This window comes from Myotis lucifugus, unplaced genomic scaffold (genome assembly GCF_000147115.1).
Source record: "Myotis lucifugus unplaced genomic scaffold, Myoluc2.0 scaffold_15, whole genome shotgun sequence".
Taxonomy (NCBI): Eukaryota; Metazoa; Chordata; class Mammalia; order Chiroptera; family Vespertilionidae; genus Myotis; species Myotis lucifugus.
The window spans coordinates 1,833,636-1,854,558 of NW_005871063.1; the positions used below are offsets into that span (position 1 = coordinate 1,833,636).

Below are 20,923 nucleotides of genomic sequence, written 5' to 3' on the forward strand. Positions count from 1 at the left end.
TGAATGTTAAAAATAAGAGTAAGGATCCAGTGGTATTTGGCCAGAAGATCCAAAACACCTGAGTCCTTCCCTGCCAATCACCTTCCCAGTGAGGGTCCTGAGAGAGTTTTGTCTATGTATAAATAGTAGTATTAAATGATAGTATACTACTGTGTATAGATCTCTTGCAAGGTTGGTTTTGGAGCACATAGCTTAGACTCAGGTCCCAAGCCAGGCCCTAGGAATCCCCATAAGTCTAAATCTAAATCTTGGTGTCTTTATATAAGATATGTGTACAATAAAGGTACCCAAAGCATTGGGCAGACTTTAGGTCTGCGAATGAAACTGTTAATTAAATAAGTAATTCATTCTTAAATTGAAAATGAAAATGCCAACAAAGACCTACTTGACTGAAAAATGATTAATATGTATAATTACTATTAGACAGCTACCCTCCTGACTTAGTTGCATAGAAAGAAACTACCACATTTAAAACAAATACTCTGGAATTAGGTTAACAATATTTTATCCCATGCCTAAATGTATGAACATTTTTAAAAATCATAATGATAGTCCAATTTTTTTCTTGTCATTGGAAGTTCCATGAATATAAAAATATTTTAAATTATTGATAGGACAGTGTAATTTCTATTATTTAGGACTAGAGGCCCAGTGCACGAAATTTGTGCATGGGTAGGGTCCCTAGCGGCTGCCAGGGTCTTCCTTCATTCCCCGCCACCCCTTGGTGGTCAGCACACGTCATAGCGAGCGATCAAACTCCCGGTCGGTTGAACTCCTGAGGGGACACTTTGCATATTAGGCATATATATATATATATATATATATATATATATACACACACACACACACACACACTAGAGGCCCGGTGCACGAAATTCGTGCATGGGTAGGGTCCCTAGGTCTGGCCAGTGATCAGGGCCTTCCTTCCCCAGCTGCTGGCCGGGGCCTTCCTTCATTCCGCGCTGCCCCCTGGTGGTCAGTGCACATCAGGAGGCAATCAAACTCCCAGTTGAACTCCCAAGGGAACACTTTGCATATTAGCCTTTTATATAGATAGATAGATGTGACAGAAATACAAATAGTTAAGATTCCAATAAAATATATTAATATCTTCTAAGTATTATTTTATTTTCAACCTTAGAAACTAATGATCATTATTATTATGACTTTTAAAATAATGGTAGTTACTCAATGATTTTTACAAGCTTATCTATATATATATAAAAGCCTAGCCCTAGCCGGTTTGGCTCAGTGAATAGAGCGTCGGCCTGCGAACTGAAGGGTCCCGGGTTCAATTCCGGTCAAGGGCATGTACCTTGGTTGCGGGCACATCCCCAGTAGGGGGTGTGCATGAGGCAGCTGATCAATGTTTCTCTCTCATCGATGTTTCTAACTCTCTATCCATCTCCCTTCCTCTCTGCAAAAAATCAATAAAATATTTTTTAAAAAAAAGCCTAAGTGACTGTCCAACCAGTAGCTATGACGCACAATGACCACCAGTGGGCAGACGCTTCAACTGGTAGCTATGACACGCACTGAACACCAGGGGGCAGATACTCAATGCAGGAGTTGCCAAGCTGTGGTGACTTGGCAGCTGTGGTTCTTGGGTAATGCACCCGGAACCAGAGAGGAGGGGGCCTGGTTCCGGGGCACGTCACCTGTGAACCTTCCTCTCACAATCCGGGACCCCTCGGGGGATGTCAGAGAGCTGGTTTCTGCTTTATCCCCGCAGGCCAGGCCAAGGGATCCCACTGGTGCACGAATCCGTGCACCAGGCCTCTAGTGTTACTATAAAATTAACAGAAAGGAATTGACTTAGTGAAACAGTATTAATAATTTCCTAAGAGGCAAGAAGAAAAGCCTAGTACAGCATTCTGAGCAGAGTGCTTATTAGTTAGCTGATTAGGCCAAAATTATTTCTTTTGTTTTGTGGTCTTAGTCTCCAAAATTCATAGTAGTTTTTTCTTGGAAAATGTGATATAGACAGCGTAGATGTGTAAAGAAATACAGGTTGACCATAAAAATCAGCAGTTGGGTTACTAACAAAGGAGCAGGATCCAACATTACCTTTATTTCTTTAACACAGTGGTTCTCAACCTTCCTAATGCTGCGACCCTTTAATACAGTTCCTCATGTTGTGGTGACCCCCAGCCGTAAAATTATTTTTGTTGCTACTTCATAACTGTAATTTTGCTACTGTTATGAATCGTAATGTAAATATCTGATATGCAGGATGTATTTTCATTGTTACAAATTGAACACAATTAAAGCATAGTGATTAATCACAAAAACAGTATGTAATTATATATGTGTTTTCTGATGGTCTTAGGTGACCCCTATGAAAGGGTCGTTCGACCCCCAAAGGAGTCGCGACCCACAGGTTGAGAACTGCTGCTTTAACAGCATCTACCAGTAGTATTTGATTAATATGTATTTAGTGAGTGAACATTTTCATGAATTAACCAAACTAAGGCTATCAGGTAGTTTATCTTAAACAGATTTTGCTTAAGCTTCTTTAAGCATTTATAAGAAGCATTTACTTATATACTATGTAAATTTAGTAGTCTTGTTTAATATACATCTAAAGTATTTGCATTGAACAAAAACAAAAAAAAAAAACACCTGATAAGTAATGCTTTTTTGTGTTTTTTTATTTTATGGTGTTTTTAAATATCAGTATAGTTGGCATACAATGTTGTATTAGTTTCAGATGTACAACATAGTGATTCAACGTTTATATACCTTACAATGTGATTACACTAAGTCTAGTAATCATCTGTCACTTTGCAAGCTTATCACAATATTATTTACTATGTTCCCCTTGACAAGTACTTCTTAGGACATAGAAGAAGACATCTAAAAAGTAATGGGCTTGCTACAGAAAAATTTTATACTTTGGGAATTTTTTTTATTTTTATTTATTTTTTTTTATTAAATTTTTATTGTTCAGATTACATTTGTTCCTCTTCCCCCCCCCCATAACTCCCCTCCTTCCAGTTCCCGCCCCACCCTCCGCCCTCACTCCCCACCCACTGTCCTCATCCATAGGTGCACGATTTTTGTCCAGTCTCTTCCCGAATCTCCCATTCCCCTTTCTCCCCCAAGAATAGTCAGTCCATTCCCTTTCTATGTCCCTGGTTCATTATAATCACCAGTTCATTCTGTACATCAGATTATTTATTCACTTGATTCTTAGATTCACTTGTTGATAGATGCATGTTTGTTGTTCACAATTTGTATCTTTACCTTTTTCTTCTTCCTCTTCTTAAAGGATACCTTTCAGTATTTCGTATAATACTGGTTTAGTGGTGATGAACTCATTTAGCTTTTCCTTATCTGTGAAGCTCTTTATCTGACCTTCAATTCTGAATGATAGCTTTGCTGGATAAAGTACTCTTGGTTGTAGGTTCTTGGTATTCATCACTTTGAATATTTCTTGCCATTCCCTTCTGGCCTGCAAAGTTTCTGTTGAGAAATCAGCTGACAGTCGTATGGGTATTCCCTTGTAGGTAATTGAGTCTCTTTCTCTTGCTGCTTTTAAGATTCTCTCTTTGTCTTTTGCTCTTGGCATTTTAATGATGATGTGTCTTGGTGTGGTCCTCTTTGGATTCCTTTTGTTTGGGGTTCTCTGCGCTTCTTGGACCTGTAAGTCCATTTCTTTCACCAGGTGGGGGAAGTTTTCTGCCATTATTTCTTCAAATAGGTTTTCAATATCTTGCTGTCTCTCATCTTCTGGCACCCCTATAATTCTGATATTAGTCCGCTTGAAGCTGTCCCAGAGGCTCCTTACACTATCTTCACACTTTCGGATTCTTTTTTCATTTTGCTTTTCCAGTTGGGTGTTTTTTGCTTCTTCGAATTTCAAATCTTTGGTTTGATTCTTGTGCTCCTCTGGTCTGCTATTGGGTATAATATTCTTTATTTCCGTCCGTGTATGCTTACTTTCTAATTTCTTTATCGTAGCATCGAGGGTCTCATTAGTTTTCGTGAGGCTCTGCTCAAGTTTATTGCAAGCCCTCAAAATTGCGATTCTTAGCTCCATATCCTCCATTTCTGTCATGTTTTTTTGTCTCCGCATCTTTTATGCTTTCTTGGTGCACCCCCTTGTGGTCTTTGTGAGCAGTCTTGTTCTAGTTAAGCCTTAATTGTTGTAGTTAATACTAGAGGGATTTGACCACCAGGCTGACTGGCTGTGAGAATCAGCTGTATGGAAAACTTCTGTCCTCTGGAGAGGTGCTACTTTAGCCTTTGCCTGAGGCGATCGGCAAATGGCTCTGCGCAGGGCTTGGGCGGGGCGGGATCAACAGGGCGGGGGGGGGGGGGAGCAGTTATGGCCGCTCTCAGTCCGTCCCCAGAGGCTCTGCCTCTCTGTCCCAGCAACCGCTGCAAACCTCGGAGGGACCGTAGCCAGACAGTCCCGCTTCTCCCGTTTGAGTCTGGGTCCCTAGAGACTCGCCCGGATCTGTAGCCCCGAGTCTGAGACTCCCTCCTGATTGAAAACGACAACCGCGCCCTCAGCCACCAGCCCGCTTTGTGCGCGCACCACCGTACCTTTAAATTTTCCACACTGCGCCTCCTCTGGGCCTCGTAATGCTGTTGTTTTTCCTTCTAGTTGAAGAGTCTCTCCTCAGACAGCCTTCCTGGGGTTCTGGGTGATGTCCGTTCCGTCTTTTAGTTGTATTTTTGAAGTGGTTGTTTGCGGCAGCAGTCTCCGGTGTTTACCTATGCCGCCATCTTCGATTCTTCTTGGGAATTTTTTTTAAATGTAAAAGTGAGACAACAAACAATTTATGTGTAATCAAATTCATGCTCTAACACAGTGACTAAATCATAATATACTTTTATTAGTGCCCCAGTGTTAGTAATGATTCAGTAGAGCTTTTACTTTCTGGAATCAAATTGTTAAATATTTTTTTAAATGAGAAATTTGGCCCTATAAAAATAAATTTATTAATTTTTAAAACACTCATTACTCTATTCATTACCCTTTTGAGACTATTTAGATTTTGCATTTACACATTTTAATACATATTTTTTAATTTATCGGGGTTATATTGATTAATTAAATAGGTTTCATGTATACAGTTCCATAATACATCATCTATGTATTGTATTGTGTGTTCACCCTGCATAGTCTGTCTCCTTTCATCACCGTTTATCCCCCCGTACCCTCTTCTACTTGCCCCTACTCCCTTCCTCTGGTAATTACCATACGGATGTCTATGTCTATGAGGGTTGTTTTTGGTGTGGATTTTTTTTCTTAATCCCTTCACCTATTTCACACATCCAGATACTAGTAGAATAAATATTGAAAAAGAAGATCTCGTTAATCTAGAAACTTAAGTAATATATACAAAGTGTACGACATGAAGAAAAAAATATTTTTTTTAAATGAAGAAATTTTTAAGAACCCTATCTGTAAGACACAAAAGATGACAAACAAATGAAAAGATACAGTTCTTGGATAGAAAGATTCCAACAAAAATACCAACAGGTTTTTGTTCTGCATCTAGATAAGCAAAAGTTCATATGGAAAAACAAAGCAAGAATAGCTGGGAAAACTCTGAAAAAGAACAATGAGGAGGAACTAGCCTTATCAAATAGTAAGAGATATTATAAAAGCTCAATAATTAAAATAGCACAGTGCTGGCACATGAATCTACATATCAGTGGAACAGAATAGAAAGCCCAGAAAATAGACACAGATAAATGGGAATTTAGCATATGGTAAAGTAGACATCTCCAAACAGTGGATTAACCTGAACTGTTCAAAATGGTAGTGAGATAACTGGAAAAAATGAAGTTGAATTCATATTGTATCCCCAGATAACATATAAACAGCTCAAAGACTTACATTTAAAAAAAAAAAAGACTATTAAAGTATCAAAAAAGAACATAGCCTTGGAATGGGAAAATCTTTCTGACTCAAAACCCATAAGCATACAAAAGGGAGGGGATGCATTTTCATACTGGAATGCTCAGTTTTTTGGCATTGTCTAGTAAGTATGGTAATTGGGAAACTGAAAATTTCTAAAAAATGAGAAACAGGTTTTATATCAGCTGTTCTACTAAGAGACCTTTTAAACTTGTTCTCAGTTTCAAAACCAATTTGTCAGTTACCAGATGTTTTTAAATAGACTGGTAAAGCTTTATAGACCTAAGTAAGATTACCATGAACTTAGAAATGAAACATTTGTTGGTATATGTTTTTATTATTTGTAAAAAATATCCTATTGATTTTTTTCTTAATGATATTTTTAAAGATTCCTTGAGATTATCCGTAATATCATGACTTCCATTGAGCTTATTTGTATAAGCAGTAATCTTAAACTAACCCCACATCTTTCCAGAGTGCAGATAAGGTCTCCAGAGGAAATGTGAAAAAGAGGGTGTGTCTTTAAGATTTATTTCTGGTCACACAGGCAGGATTGTTTAATCTCTACAAATTGGTAGATTAGAAATTGAAAATAACATGCATATCAACATGGAGAGATGTTTGCATGTATGTTTTCTTTTGAAGTGCAAGTATGACTTTTGCTGGATTTGCCTAGAAGAATGGAAAAAGCATAGTTCTTCCACAGGCGGTTATTATAGATGTACTCGCTATGAAGTCATTCAACATGTGGAGGAGCAATCCAAGGAAATGACTGTGGAGGTAAAGACAACTCTTTAAGCCAACACTTCTGGCTAAGCCACTTAATACCATTGCAAGTACTTTGCATTTCTCCTTTTCCCATCTTCATCGTAATGAGGCATTAAATTGAATACACTTTAGAGTAGCCTTTAATTTAAACAAATGGCTCTGTAAACTTGAGCTTTTTTTCCCCCTTTTTTTATACTGAAGATAAGAAAAGTCATATGTGTCTCAGCCTTCCTCTGTAATGACTTAAAAACAATTTTTGTATTAAAGTATAGTTGACATACAATATTATATTAGTTTCAGGTATACAACATAGTGATTTGATAGTTACTAGTATATGCCATATGATGTGATCACCACAGTAAGTCTAGTAACCATCTGTCACAGTACAGAGTTATTATATTATTGACTATATTTTCTGTATTGTACATTACATCCCTGTGACAAAAACAATTTTAATATAATATCAACAATAGAGTATTATGTTATAGCATATAATAAATATCTTAGTCTGCTTGGCTGCCAAAATAAAATATCATAGACTGGGTGGCTTAAACACAGAAATGTATTTCTCATAGTTCTGGAAACTAGAAAGTACAAGATCAAGATTCCTGCCAATTCAGTTTCTGGTGGTGACTCTTCCTGGCTTGCAGGCAACTCTGTTTTTGCTTTGTCCTCACATGGTGGAGAGAGAGAGTTCTGGTGTCTCTTCCTCTTATAAGGGCACTAGCTCTATGGGATTATAACCTAATAACTTTTATCACCTCACAGGCCCTTTCTCCAAATAGTCACATTGGGGGTTAGGGCTTCAACATGAATTTTGGGTGAGTGGGGGAGTACAATTCAATTCATAGCAATAAGATGTGTAATAAAACATTGAAGATTATGATAAGCATATGGCTTGAGAGACATCTTTGCCTTACACTCTGGGATTGTGGGTTCAGCGGTTTGTCACAGGGAACACTAATGCAAGACTTTGTTCTGGGAGCCTTTAAATGTATTGGTTATTATTTTCTCTCAGTAAAATAGTAAACAAATCTGTATAAATCACTACCTATTACTAATAGAATCGTGAAGTGATTTTTAAAAAAGCAATTTTAAGAGCTAGTACTTTTACTTATAAAAGTCACTTATGGAGTTTTGTTTCCTAGGCTGAGAAAAAACACAAACGGTTTCAGGAACTTGACAGATTTATGCACTATTACACGAGATTTAAAAACCATGAGCATAGCTATCAGGTATGTCCCAAATCATTTCAAATGCAGACTTACACTGTTGTGGATAAATAAAGACAATGATATAAATTATTCATTTCTGTTTCTTTAGTTAGAACAACGCCTTCTTAAAACAGCTAAAGAAAAGATGGAGCAATTGAGTAGAGCTCTCAAAGAAAGTAAGTTATAAGTGGCATGTGGGATGATAAATGTAAAATAGCCTTCGATGCTTATTAGTCAGTTGCTTCATTGGAAGTTAAGACCCTTAAGGGAATATATTTATCTCCATTAGCTCACTCTGGTACTATTTGGAGTATTCTGAAACCCAGAGTGCTGCTTAGCATTTGAGTCCTCTGTGATTAGGTTTTCCACCTGGCTTACCTCATCTCCTCATAATGCAGCCTACACTGTTAGCAGATGAACACACATCATGGTTTTGCTTACTCTGTGCCACTGCTGATGCTCTAAAATGTTGAGAAAAGTGGATGGGCCCTAAAAGTCATCGCTGATCTAGTCAAAAGAGCAAGATCTGCATGCCATCCAATTATCTGTGACTGAATTCCCAACGAGTCTTGAGAAAATTTAGCCGAGTGCCTAGTGGAGTGGAAATCAAGGACAGACTGGGGAGAAATTATCTCGCTGGTGGATAATAGACACTGGATTCAAAAAGCAAAGACATGAGATAGGGCAAACTTGCAGATCCTGACATGGAAGTTTGGAAAGAACATTTCTAAAAATGGAATTAGACTGTAATATCTCACATTAGAATATAAAACCCTTTTAAGAGGATAATTCCCTAATTAAGACAGTAACCATATGTGTCACTAGCAGCTTAGTCTCCTTATTAATTATTAGTACTTAGACTTTTACAGTGACCTAACTATATCACATCAATATCAAACTCTTGAAGTATAGTCCATGGTACAAATTGAAAAGCAAAACCCTCACAGGTTCTACAGTTCTTCAGCAGGGAATTTTGTCTGTCTCATCACTGATGTATTCTTAATGCTTAGAACAGTGCTTAACATACACTAAACACTCAGTAAATACCTGTGGATGTGTATTACTCTTTCTGTTCAATCTTTTGCAGGCTAAAGTAAGATATGAAAGAGAATAGCAGAATAAGATATGAAAGAAAACTAAAAGATATAGGATTAGAAAGGAGAAACAAAACTTCACACACTTCTCACTTACAATGTTTGTTTTATTTTTATTTTTTTACATCTTAGTTCAGATCCCTATGCCAGGGCAGGTATTTTGGGATAGTCTGTATTTCAGTGTGTGTACATACCCATGCGATTTCTTTCTGCAGATGAACAGAATGATCTTATATCCAAAAGTACTTATGAAATAAATTCTGCTTAATTTCGATTTATTTGTAGTTCAGGAAAAAGCTAGCGTGGTATAATAATTTGGGATGGAACAGTCTCCCAGAATATTATATCACGCTAGATTTTCTTTTTCCCTCTTCCCACTCTCTCTCCTTTCTCTCTCTCCCTGGAGTTTTCTGTTTACTAGCAATTAGTTATTCAGTTGTTCTCGTGTTGTGTCTTTTTCTCCTTTCATAATAGGCATGACTATAACTTGGCTTTTATTTTTTCTTAGCAAAACATTTATTCTCTTATTCAGCAAAGTTCCACCAGGGATAACCTAAAAAACTTAGTAAAGCATGGCACCTCTGAGTTGACCTAAAGCTAGATTGGCTGCCAACAGGGTGAGAACAGAATCCAGGATCAGTTTGTGTGTGTTCTTTCATGACTGCCACGTGCTCCTGGGCTTGTGCGGGTGTTCCATTTATAAATGCATACAAATCACACACGAGAGTCCTATGTAGGCTTTTAGTCTGCTTCCAATAAATACTATTCAGCTACTTCAAGCTGTTTCTTCTTAGGGGTTCTTTTTTTTCTTTGGAAAATTTAATTGTGTAATTAATTTTATAATAGCATATTTACAAAAGACTTTTTTACCCTGCCTGGTTTACTTCATAGCTGAAGGAGGCTGTCCAGATACCACTTTCATTGAAGATGCAGTTCATGTGCTCTTAAAAACTCGGCGTATCCTCAAGTGTTCTTATCCCTATGGATTCTTCTTAGAACCTAAAAGCACAAAGAAAGAAATTTTTGAACTCATGCAAGTAAGATATCTTTTTTAAATTTAATTTAAATATAGTTATTATGAAAAGCAAATTTGTGACCACTTAACTAAGTTTTTTTGGTGTAACTAGTCATCAATTTTGTTTTCATTTTAGAGTGGTTTTCAAATAGTAATAAATTGAAATTTTTTTTATGTTTAAATTGTCATTCTGCAGTTCTGAGCTATGCAAACATTTCTTAGTACGTTTATTTCTTTGTTTTAAATTAGTTGAGGTGAAATCTGGCCTAATCTTAATTACATAATTAGGAATTTTATTTTCAAAAATGGTGGGCGGGGGGAGCATATTACATATTAAATGGGAAAGTTGTTATTTACTAATTTATTTTAGGAGTTCAACTAAAAGTTACAGAGCTTTAAAAAACAAAACACCTAAGTCAGCTAATATCTCAGTGACTGACCAGCTTCATTGTACATTCCTCTTCTAGACCTAAACCCACATCACAGGGCTCTTGCCTTCAGCATTTACGGATAGTCTGCACCACATATCATGCATCTGCATATATAGTGACTTGACTTGAAATTTATTAGTTTTTTTCACATAGACACATTATAAATTCCTTGTACACACCTGGTGTACTCACTCCTTCATGATCTATACCAACTACCTTGCTTAAACGCCTATCACATGAGTGCTGTTTCCTATAATGTGCAAAATGGAAATATATGTTAAATGCAGTTACTTCAAAGATTGGATTAATTTCTGACTTCAAAAGACTTAGAGTTAACTGAGAAACCAGATAGACTTTGGATTTGCTATTGACTAATCCACTCAGTCTATAATTTTTTTTCTCTTCTTACCATAGACAGACCTAGAAATGGTCACTGAAGACCTTGCCCAAAAAGTCAATAGGCCTTACCTTCGCACACCCCGCCACAAGATCATCAAGGCGGCATGCCTTGTACAGCAGAAGAGGCAGGAATTCCTGGCTTCCGTGGCTCGGGGAGTTGCTCCTGCAGACTCACCTGAAGCTCCCAGGCGCAGGTAAAAGGGATGCACACTGTGGAATCACCCTAGCTCCAGCCACAAACCAGCAAGTTGATTTTTTTTAATCCTACTAGAGTTTATATACCGAAAATATGTAGAGCTGGTTAAAATATGGTAGCTTCTTTTTGGTGATTTTCCCCCAAGTACTATTTCTATTTTCCTCATTTTTTGTTTGTCATTGTGTAGTTTCTCACCAAGTTAGACTTGGTGAATTTCACACTTCATTGAACTCATAATTCAGAGTAGTCTAATGTGTCATTTCAGATATGTAATGTGTATAGTGATATGATAGCCATAAACATGTTGTAGAATTTGGAAGCCTTGCCAATTTGTCATGGACCTATTTGTATTTTGTGGTGAGGTTGTGAAAAAATTAGAAATCTGATATTAGTAAAGTTACTTAAGTGATATTTATCCTTTAAAGAATAGTTGAATTTTGGTTGTTTTACATACTTATACTACTAATGCCATTATAAGTTGAAGTATTTTTTATTCATAATAATTGCAAGCATTAGAAATTCCTTTGACCCTGTTTTTACATAAACATTTATAACCTAAAAACAGAAAGCAGTCATAAAATACTTTGTTATTTTTCCACCATTTATCACAAACATAAAGTAACTTAGACTTTAAAAGAAATAATATAGTTGTAATAATTTTAATTATATTTAAAATTATTTATATTTAATTATATTCTATAGTTGATCTGCTTTGGTTAAATAAGTTCCAAGCAGAGGAATTAAAATTAATGTTCAAAAGGCAAGGGTCTGATTGTTTGTACTTTGCAGTACTGGTAATAAATCAAATGGTATGTCTAATTTCTTTGTAGCTTTGCTGGTGGAACATGGGATTGGGAATATTTAGGATTTGCATCACCTGAGGTAATTGTTTTGTGGGGGTTTGGCTTGTTTTGTTATATTTTTCCTTAGTATAATCCTGCTTGTATTTGCACCCTTTTCTATTCTAAATCCTGAAATTGTAAGCAATGTTTTTCTTGTATAATAAAAATGCCTCAGCAGAGCCTACATCTTAGTTATTTATGGTATTGGGTTATGATCACATTATTAAATGCATCTCCCCTTTGTCATTTTTAATTACTGAATAGTCAGAATTAAGGCCAATTTATAGCATGTATTTTTGGAAAATATTGATTAATAGAAATACAAATTTCACTTATTAGAAATGCATTTCTAGTTGTAATAATTGTTTCAGTCTGAATCTAGTTTTTTAAGTTATTGAGATAACTCAAGAGAATTGGTTTATAATCAGTTGCTAAGGTGGAAACTTAACATTAGTGATGTTTATGCAGTAAGAAATGCTTTGCTTAATTGCTTTCTGCTTCTCTTAAGATTTTCACACTCTTCTTGTTTTTTCTTTGTTGTCATATACCATTTCAAAATATAGAAGGTCTAAAATACTAACACTACAAATAGTAATTGCCGCAAATAAAAAATAAGGCAGAGTGAAAATCTTAATCATATTGCTATTTTCTGAGATTTAAATTGCCACCGTCAGTGTTGAGTCTGAATTTTTATATGGTTTTAACAGTTCTCTACACTTTGTCTTCTTCCTTGCTCTTTTATACCATCCAGTGCTTGGAAGGGGGCAGGACAAGCAATGAATCTTTTATCCTTTGTAACCCATTTGTTATCTGCAACTGAAAGACAGTGAAATTGGTTATTATTCAGAAATGACTGTGGCTTATTTAAATCAGATACTTTCTCTTTTCAGCTGCTGAGGATACTTGCAATCACCTTGAGGCTTTTGTATTGGTAGATATATCCAAGAAAATATTGACTTGAGAAAACAATTTATGCTTAGAGCTCTGATATGAGGGTTTTAGGTCTACTTAAATTCCCGTCCTCCATGGTAATATCTTAATTAAATGGCTGTTGTAAAACAGATTATGAACCTTTTCTCTACCTGATCTGTGCTTATTATTTCTTTGTTTTAATTACAGCTTTAGGGATATTGGGGGAAATGTCCACGTAAAAGGAAAAATAAACAAGCTCCAGTTATTAAAAAAAAGAGCACTGAAGCTTTTAGAATTTCAAGTTAGAAACACAATTTAGCAAAAATAAAACTTTACCAGTGTAGTCACCATCGTGCATGCATCATCTTGCAGCCTCTGGCTCACAGTAACATTAGGAATCTTGAAATACTCGTCCTTGACTAATTTGGACCTGCTAATATGACTGACACAGATTCACTTCGCAAAAAATAGGAAGGCTTGTCACCTAACATGTGAATACTTATAAGTTAAATTGTTGAGCTTTTGTTCTCCAGAGATTGAGAATTGTGAAAGTATCAATAACAATTCCTTCTTAAATTCATTTTTTATGAGTCAATAAAATTTAAAAAAATTATTTAACTCACTTTTACTGTTCTCTTATTTAAAGTTTTTGGCACATTGAAAGACCAAGCTTTTATGTAAACCTTATTGCAAGTCTAAAGAATTACCACACTATGTGAAACTTTAAAACTTTGCGTGTATGTAACTGTCAGGTAACTGCCAAAATTTTATCTTTATTTTTTTTTTCAAAATTTTATCTTTAAAAGTAAGCTTTTTGCCTTTATATAGACTCTGAAAAAAATATTGCCAAACTCCAGTAGACTTTTAGGTTGAATTTATATTTTTTCAGTAAAGTTAATTCCATCTTATTCTTTTGTTAATTAAACTGAATGAGTCAATGGCAAGAATAAGTATGTGTTTTGTGCTGCCTTAAAGGCAGTGGAGCTCAGGAAAGACCAAGTCCTGAAGTTTGAGGGTCACCTAAATGCAAGGTCTAGCTCTGTAACTTATTAGACCTTGGGCTGTGTTCTTCCTTAATTTGTTATCTTCGGAAATTTGTCATCTTCTAACTGTGGATGGTGATACCATGGGAGTTCTGGCAAAATTAGAGCATCTCTTTAAGTCACTGACAAAATTGGTGCTCAATAAATGCTAGAGATTATTATTTAAAACAAAAAAATCCCCTAGCAGCTTTTTTTCCTATAAATCTTAGAATCTCTTAATCTTTGTAGCATTAACACTCTCAAGCCATTTGGAGTATCCCAACTAAAGCCTTTTCATATGCTTACTTGAAGACCTTGGAAATTTTCAGATAAGTTTAATTTGATGACAACCATTTTTTAAAGCCTATTGCATTGAGAAAATGCCATGAGTTTTCCATCAGAAAAATTATATAACAGGAAAAACCAAGATGGCAGCATAGGTAAACACCTAAAATTGCTTCCTCGAACAACCACTTCAAAAATACAACTAAAAGACAAAATGGACATCATCCACAACCACAGGAAGGCTGGCTGAGTGGAAATTCTACAACTAGAAGAAAAGAGAAAAGCACACTGAGACTCAGGGGAGGTGCAGAAGTAAAGTGCAGAGGTACGGAGGCGCGCGGAAAGGGCTGGCAACTGAAGACGCGGTTGTCTTTTTCAATCAGGAGGCAATCACAATCTCCCGACTGCTCTGAACTCCAGACTCATACGGAGAGAAACTGGACTGTCTGGCATCGGGCAGAAATTGAGGACGGCTTTCTCTCAGAGGTGCTTGCAGCGATTACCGCGGGACACTGAGACCTGGGGCCACTTAGGGCAGTGCTGAAGATCAGCCATAGCTGTTTGCTCTGCCCTGTTGATTCCCTGAGACACCGAACCACCCAAGCTGTGCGCAGAGGCTTTTGCATTTGAATGACCTGGCCCTTTGCAATCTAAAATGACCTAACAAACTGCAGCTGGGTCAGAGAGACCCAGAACATCCAAAGGAAGGCCCACGGCCCCACAGTAGCTTGCATTGCTTCACAGCTGGGCCTCATCTGGGCACCTCCAAACCCCAAACAAAGAAGAGGAATCTGCAGATCTCTCCATAGCTCCTGCTGGGTAGCCTCAGGCAGAGGCTAAATTAGCACTTCCTTAGAGATCCAAGTGCCAGTGTACCCAGTGGTCAGAGTGGGACCATCCAGATTACAACTCCTCAGATCCATAAGGGACACACTCAGGGGGCAGACTCAGTGAGCACCAAAGCCCCACTGAAGCAAGTCTTGCCCCAGAAGGGTGTCTCCAGCACAGAAGTTCTCCCACTGTAGACACAGCTGATTCTCACAGCCAATTGGCCTGGAGGTCAATTCCTCCCAGTGATACCTACAACAATCAAGGCTTAACTACAACAAGACTGTGCACAAAGCCCACAAAGGGGTGCACCAAGAGTGTCCACCTCAGGTAATTGGGGAGGCTGAGCCACTGGGCCCTATAGGACACCTAGCACAGAAAGCCACTCTATCAACACAAGGAAGCATAAAAAATGTGGAGACAAAGAAACAGCTCACAAATGACAGAAATGAGGAAAGCAAACTACTGGATATAGAGTTCAAAACCACACTTCTAAGGTTTTTCAAGAATTTTCTAGAAACCGCTGATAAATTTAGTGAGACCCTCCATAAATCTAGTGAGACCCTTGAGGATATGAAAAAGGACCAACTAGAAATTAAGCATACACTGACTGAAATAAAGAAGATTATACAGAGATCCAACAGCAGACTAGAGGATCCCAAGAATCAAGTCAAAGATTTGAAATATGAAGAAGCAAAAAATGCCCAACCGGAAAAACAAAAAGAAAAAAAGAATCCAAAAATATGAAGATAGTGTAAGGAGCCTCTGGGACAACTTCAAGCATACCAACATCCGAATTATAGGGGTGCCAGAAGAAGAGAGAGAGCAAGATATTGAAAACCTATTTGAAGAAATAATTACAGAAAACTTCCCCTACCTGGTGAAAGAAATAGACTTACAACTCCAGGATGCTCAGAGAACCCCAAACAAAAGGAATCCAAAGAGGACCACAGCAAGACACATCATAATTAAAATGCCAAGAGCAAAAGACAAAGAGAATCTTAAAAGCAGCAAGAGAAAAACAGTTAGTTACCTACAAGGGAGTACCCATACAACTGTCAGCTGATTTCTCAATAGAAACTATGCAGGCCAGAAGGGAGTGGCAAGAAATATTCAAAGTGATGAATACCAAGAACCTACAACCAAGATTACTTTACCCAGCAAAGCTATCATTCAGAATTGAAGTCCAGATAAAGAGTTTCACAGATAAGAAAAAGCTAAAGGAGTTCACCACCACCAAACCAGTATTATATGAAATGCTGAAAGGTATCCTTTAAGAAGAGGAAGAAGAAGAAAAAGGTAAAGATAAAAATTATGAACAACAAATACATATCTATCAATAAGTGAATCTAAAAATCAAGTGAATAAAAAATCTGGTGAACAGAATAAACTGGTGAATATCATAGAATCCGGGGCATAGAAAGGGAGTGGACTGACAATTCTCAGGGGGGAAGGGGTGTGGGGGTGCCGGAAGAGACTGGACAAAAATCATACACCTATGGATGAGGACTGGGGGGGGGGGGTAAGAGCAGAGGGTGGGGTGGGAACCAGGTGGAGGGGAGCTATGGGGGGAATAAAGAGGAACAACTGTAATAATCTGAACAATAAAGATTTAATTAAAAAAAAGAAAGAAAAATTATATAACAAATTTCTTTTACAGTTTTAAACTTTCATTTTCTTTAATTGGAAATACGTATATTCTGTGGTCAATAATAGATTATTTAATTCAGAATAATTTTGTGCCATTATCAAGTATACAAAGTAAACAAATTCTCCCTAAGTATAAGTCTTGAACTGAGATAAGAGTTTCATGTCATCTTTGTCTAAGAAATGTGATGGGCCTCAGTGGCCCAGTGAACCATATTGACACATAACAGGCATCCTAGGCCTCCAGGCAAAGAGGACATGATATCCCAGCTCAGTAGGACATTTTAGAGAACCTTAATAATCCCTCCAGGCACTTGTATCTTTTATGCTTTTGTTCCTAACCTAGCAAGATTGCTACCACCTCTTATTAGATTATACAGATGAAGGACTTCAAATAAATTTAACCAGAGTGGTATGATGTGAAAGTTTCATTTGTAATATAAAACCTGTTCAGTTCTGTGGAGGGGGGGAACCAAGATGGCGGCATAGGTTAATGCCGGAGTTTGCTGCCTCGAACAACCACCTCAAAAATACAACTAAAAGACGGAACGGACATCATCCAGAACCACAGGAAGGCTGGCTGAGTGGAAGTTCTACAACTAGGAGGAAAGAGGAAACCATACGAGACTCAGAGGAGGCGCAGTGCTGAAGTGAAATACTAAGATGCGGAGGTGCATGTGGAGCGGGCCGGCGGCGAAGGGCGTGGTTGTTGTTTTCAATCGGGAGGGAGTTTCAGACTCTGAGCTCCAGATCCGGGCGAGTCTCTAGGGACCCAGACTCAAACCGGAGAAGCGGGAAGGCAGCTTTCTCTCCGAGGTTTGCAGGGTTGCAGAGCCGCTGGGGACGGAACTGAGAGCAGCCATAACTGCTCGCTCCACCCGCCCTGTAGATCCCCTGGGTCCCGCCCCGCCCAAGCCCTGCACAGAGGCATTTGCCAGATAGCCTCAGGCAAAGGCTAGATTAGCACCGCCCACTGCAGACACAGCTGACTCTCCTAGCCAGTTAGCCTGGAGGTCAATTCACCCCCTGTATTGCCGACAACAATCAAGGCTTAACTACAACAAGACTGCACACAAAGACCACAAGGGGGTGCACCAAGAAAGCATAAAAAATGCGGAGACAAAAAACATGACAGAAATGCAGGATATAGAGCTAAAAAACGCACTTTTAAGGGCTTTCAATAATTTGCTAGAAACTGCGGATAAACTTGATGAGAGCCTCAAGAAATCTAATGAGACCCTCGATGTTGTGATAAAGAACCAACTAGAAATTAAGCATACACTGACTGAAATAAAGAATATTATACAGACACCCAACAGCAGACCAGAGGAGCGCAAGAATCAAGTCAAAGATTTGAAATGCGAAGAAGCAAAAAACACCCAACCGGAAAAGCAAAATGAAAAAAGAATCTGAAAATACGAAGATAGTGTAAGGAGCCTCTGGGACAGCTTCAAGCATACCAACATCCGAATTATAGGGGTGCCAGAAGATGAGAGACAGCAAGATATTGAAAACCTATTTGAAGAAATAATGACAGAAAACTTCCCCCACCTGGTGAAAGAAATGGACTTACAGGTCCAAGAAGCGCAGAGAACCCCAAACAAAAGGAATCCAAAGAGGACCACACCAAGACACATCATAATTAAAATGCCAAGAGCAAAAGACAAAGAGAGAATCTTAAAAGCAGCAAGAGAAAGAGACTCAATTACCTACAAGGGAATACCCATACAACTGTCAGCTGATTTCTCAACAGAAACTTTGCAGGCCAGAAGGGAATGGCAAGAAATATTCAAAGTGCTGAATACCAAGAACCTACAACCAAGATTACTTTATCCAGCAAAGCTATCATTCAGAATTGAAGTTCAGATAAAGAGCTTCACAGATAAGGAAAAGATAAAGGAGTTCATCACCACCAAACCAGTATTATACGAAATGCTGAAAGGTATCCTTTAAGAAGAGGAAGAAGAAGAAAAAGGTAAAGATACAAATTATGAACAACAAACATGCATCTATCAACAAGTGAATCTAAGAATCAGGTGAATAAGTAATATGATGTACAGAATGAACTGGTGATTATAATAGAACCAGGGACATAGAAAGGGAATGGACTGACTATTCTTGGGGGGGAAAGAGGTGTGGGAGATGCGGGAAGAGACTGGACAAAAATCATGCACCTATGGATGAGGACAGTGGGTGGGGAGTGAGGGCGGAGAGTGGGGTGGGAACTGAGAGGAGGGGAGTTATGGGGGGGAAAAAGAGGAACAAATGTAATAATCTGAACAATAAAGATTTAATTAAAAAAAAAACCTGTTCAGTACTTTCACAATATAAGCATACTGAATCCTCAAGGGTAACCTGGATAACCATAAACCTGAGTTTCTTAGTGTCTATCACTGAAAAAATCTATAATTACCCTCAAAATTAGCCTTCTCATGTTGGTGTCATACATACTGACCTTTTTCTCATCTCTTGTGTCACTAAAATCTGGAAAATAAACTCAGGGACATCTGTCTGGATTGTGTTCTTCGCATAGAGTAAATAGAAAACACTGCACCTGCCTGTTTGGGAGTAACCCCACATGTCAGCTGTTGCAGAGAGGAAGCCCAGCACCATCTCATTTTCAAGCTAACGCCATCTCTCTCTCAAGCTGGTCATTTGTCTTGTGAGTGTGATATGTCACAGTCCCCAAAAATACAAGATCTAACGGTCTGGCAAGGATTTAACAGTGTGTGCTTTTCCTTTCTTTCTGTTGAATGTATCAGTTACTTTTTTAGAACCAAAGTTCCAGGGAGAGCCTAACTTACATTAGTAAAATCATTACAGGATTAGCTATAATATTAAATAATAAGACCCAGGCATATGAAATAAGGCTCAGTTGTGATCTGGCTTTGGAGCTTGCAAGTACTCCCAATTTACCCAGGCGATTGTAATGACTACTTAAAATTTTTATTTTTCCCTTTCTGTTTCCTTGGCATGGCAAAACCTGAAGTTTCTTTTTCTAAAGCCACGTGATTTTATAATATGTATATAAAATCACACATTTTTTCCTCTGGGGGAAAAAGTGTGCTGTTTGTTTAATTTGCATTAGAAAAGCTGCATGCTCTCCCGTATTTTATAACCTTTGGTTTATGCAGGAATATGCTGAATTTCAGTATCGGAGGAGGCACAGACAGCAGCGCCGGCGAGGAGACGTGCACAGTCTGCTCAGTAACCCTCCAGACCCTGATGAGCCCAGTGAAAGCACTTTAGGTAAGTTCTTGGGTTGGGTATGTCTTAATCTCTTAGCTCTCTTGAGTTTATTCTTAAAACTGAGTAGGTGATTGTGAAAGAATTTGTAATTTAGATACACAATGTATAGGTAGCTGCTTCTAAGGTCACAGGGTACAGAAAACTAGGGGGGTTAAGAACGCAGGCTTCTGAGTCAGAAAGACCTGGGTTCATGACCCCATCTCACTGCCTATCAGGGAGACACTTCAGTTGAGTCACTGAACCTCTCCAAGCAGCAGTCTCCTCATTCTAAAGAAGCAATACTGAGAGTGCCACTAGGGGGCAATTGTGAGCTTTTAATGAGATAATGCCTGTAAAATCCTTAGGCATGAGAAGTACCTAGTGAGCATTCGTGAATTGTAGCTATTGGTTACTGTTGGCTGTGTTCATGGAATGTTTTTCTTTTAGCCTCACTTCTCCTATAAGCATTCTTAAAAGAAAATTTCTGGTATTAGGAATAAATTATCTTAATTATCAACTTTTAAATGTTAAGTTATAATTGAAAGTCTTTATAATATCAGCAGAGCATCTTTAGTAAATCAGGATCAACAGGCCTGAAGATTTGTTCTTCAGGCATTGTGGTTCCCAAATTCTTTTTATTTAAAAAATAACTCTGAAAACTAAAACACCTTTATTTATTGTTGCTTAAGAAAACAAAGAGGAGTAGCATTGGCCTTTCTAAATAGAACCATATGTAGTGCAAGCACAAATGCAAAGAATAATCATGGATTTGAAGCAAATGGTATGAGATAGATATTGTTGCATCTGGTGAGACAGATATGCATAAGAAGTCTCTGGAAGATTAAGTGAATGTGTGAACACAGGTTTTCACCTGCACTGAAAGAGGAATTGCCATTTAACTAAGAAGATGTATGAAATCTGTATGGCTGAACTGTCTCTGGTACCACTTGCTCTGAAACAGATCTCCCAGAAGGCGGCAGTGGCCGCAGACCAGGCACCTCCGTGGTCAGCTCTGCATCCATGAGTGTGCTGCACAGCTCTTCCTTGCGTGACTACACCCCTGCCAGTCGCTCTGAGAACCAAGACTCTCTTCAGGTAACTTCCTGGGCAGCCCCCTGGCCCCTGCTTCTGCTCTTGCTCTGTGTGGCCTGGTTTCCTGATTTCACT

At 38.1% G+C, this 20,923-nt stretch overlaps 1 protein-coding gene across 1 annotated transcript in view; it reads left to right on the forward strand.

Moving 5' to 3' along the window:
- ANKIB1 (ankyrin repeat and IBR domain containing 1) overlaps nt 1-20,923 on the forward strand; it is a 121,054-nt gene that overhangs the window by 96,708 nt on the left and 3,423 nt on the right. Inside the window, exons 12-19 of the mRNA XM_023750785.1 lie at nt 6,521-6,655; nt 7,792-7,878; nt 7,967-8,033; nt 9,843-9,988; nt 10,812-10,990; nt 11,823-11,874; nt 19,663-19,777; nt 20,718-20,851. Of these exons, the coding sequence (XP_023606553.1) occupies nt 6,521-6,655; nt 7,792-7,878; nt 7,967-8,033; nt 9,843-9,988; nt 10,812-10,990; nt 11,823-11,874; nt 19,663-19,777; nt 20,718-20,851 (915 nt within the window). The remainder of the gene's footprint in view (nt 1-6,520; nt 6,656-7,791; nt 7,879-7,966; nt 8,034-9,842; nt 9,989-10,811; nt 10,991-11,822; nt 11,875-19,662; nt 19,778-20,717; nt 20,852-20,923) is intronic.